This window comes from Bison bison, unplaced genomic scaffold (genome assembly GCF_000754665.1).
Source record: "Bison bison bison isolate TAMUID 2011002044 unplaced genomic scaffold, Bison_UMD1.0 scf7180017864326, whole genome shotgun sequence".
NCBI lineage: Eukaryota > Metazoa > Chordata > Mammalia > Artiodactyla > Bovidae > Bison > Bison bison.
The window spans coordinates 128874-131210 of NW_011494898.1; the positions used below are offsets into that span (position 1 = coordinate 128874).

Genomic DNA, 2337 nt, shown 5'->3' on the forward strand with positions numbered 1-2337 from the left:
AATATACTAATTTGAAGAAAATTATGAAATATTAATGATTCACTTCAATTCATGAAAATTTCAGATGCACAGAAAATACAAAGTGACATTACAAAATAAAAACAACTGTAGTCAATGTGCATCATCTTTAAAGCAAAGATACACACACACACACACACACACACACAAACACACAAAACCAAAGAACAGTACTACTTTAAAACAAAAAGAAAATAATAGTGCCTGGAGAAATCCCACTACCCCTCCGTGCTATGCTTTTAAAGCCTGCAGTCGGCTGTTCCTTCACATGGGTCAAGTTTCCATGCCCTGTTCACTCAGCTTTCTTGTGAGTCGGAATACCAAGAACAGACACCGGTTGATTTCCACTTGGACAATAGTCCAGGCACAGCTGCTATAGTCCTGGCTTTCCAGGTAATCATGGATCCTTTGGAAATACATTTTAACCTGTAATCTAAGGTTCTCACTGCCCAAGGTGTCACTTTTCTGCTTTGCTTGCAGTCTCATGAGTGCTTCTAGGTATTCCAGCTGTTGATGAAGTTCAACAAGGAACTTTTCTGTGTGACTTTCCTCCCAACCATCCAGAGATACAATTGCCCTGAAGAGGCTGAAGATCTGTTGAAGCATCTCATGAAGAATGGCCAGTACTTGTCCTTTCTGATACTGGTGAGGATTCACAGACTTCTGGGGAAGCAGGAAGTGTTTCCTGTGTGGTAGACACTGCTGAACTGACGAGGTCTGCAGTTTATTCAAAAGTTTTAAACTCTCTTGGTTCACTCTCCTTTGCTGGCAAAGAAGCAGTTTCAGCTCTTGGGAGCAAACAGTGGAAGAAGCCAACAGAACCAACACAATTTCAAAGAAAGCCTTGTTAATCATGGTGAAGGTCAAATATTCCACTTATCTCTGTGCAGACTGGATAAAGCCCAGACTCTAGTGATTATTTGTTTTGTACATCTTAGACTATTCTGGAAAGTGTTCTCTTTTGTAGTTTTGTTTTCTAATGTTGTCATTTCTCCAAGTTTACATGTTAAGCTTTCTGGTTCCCTTTTCACAAGGTTTACGGGACATTTCTTCCACTTTCCATTGTGTTGGTTTATTTGAGGAAGTAATCAAAAGAATTTGTTTTCTCTGCATGTGTTCCTTGAGACAGTAACAGACCAGTCATGCAAAATGATCTTCTATTACTCTCATTATTTATTATACACAAAGTTTCACTCAACACAATATGCTTTCTAAATATTTAGTCAAGCTTATTAAAGTTCTTTTATTGAGAGTAAGTTTTTCTTTTTAAAGGAATGGTCTTTCATGGAGTTATGTTTATCAGAGGCTTAGCAGCACCTATATGGTGTATGTGCAGGTGTGCTAAGTCACTTCAGTCATGTCCGACTTTTTGCGACCCTAGACTGGGGCCCGCCATGTTCCTCTTGTCCATGGAAATCTCTAGGCAAGAATACTGGAGTGGGTTGCCACGCCCTCCTCCAGGAGACCTCTGACCCAGGGATGGAACCCAGATCTCTTACATCTGCTGCATTGGCTGGTGGGTTCTTTACCACCACCACCACCTGGGAAGCCATAACACAGGCAAAAATTAAACAAGAAAAATTTAACTGAGTAAATTTAAAGGTCAAATTGGTTCCACCGAGCTATAGCAAAGGAAAGGTTTTTAAAGTAGAAAGGGGGCAGAAAAACAAAAATTATTAACAAAAAAAGTACTGTTTCAGGCAAAGTTGCCTTCCTAAAGGGGATGGAGGTGCCTATATGCAGATTACTTCACTACTGCTAACCAGGTAATTCTAGGTTGACTGGTTAAAGGTTACATTCCTGGGGTGTTGAAATTGCAATTAAGTTAAATATTAAGTCTTGGTTTACTGGCATGGAGTTTAGCATAAGTAATTCCATTTTGGGTCTGTTGTCTCCTTTTTACACTACTAAATTTTAAACCTCAAGTAGAACTGTATCTTTGCATAAATGCTTGAGCAGATTAACCTTAAGATATGTATCAGCAATCTTAAATTGCTTTGTGTCTTGGCCAAGCAGTTCAATATCTAAGATTCTAGCCTATGGAAGTAATATAAAAAGGAAAATATTAGCAAAAGAAGATTGTTATAAAATTATTGCAACTGCAGAACATTACAGACACCATATAGGTCCAACAATAGTGGAATGGTTAAATAAATGTTGGGAAATCCGCATAATGAAATGCTATGTAAACATTATAAATAATCACATCATATGTGGAAAGAGTTTGGGAGCAGTTGATTAGTCTATATTCCCTAGGGTACCAATAACTAAGGAAAACCAATGTGGCTAGTTTACATCAGTAATGCTTCTTGAATTACA

General features: G+C 38.3%; 1 protein-coding gene across 1 annotated transcript; it reads right to left on the minus strand.

The window, feature by feature from the left end:
* Window positions 1-230: 230 nt before the first annotated feature.
* On the minus strand, window positions 231-873 carry IFNE (interferon, epsilon). The gene has a single exon (XM_010853312.1). It carries the CDS (start codon window positions 871-873, stop codon window positions 292-294), a length of 582 nt encoding a protein of 193 aa, XP_010851614.1. The 3' UTR covers window positions 231-291.
* Between the last annotated feature and the right edge of the window lie 1464 nt (window positions 874-2337).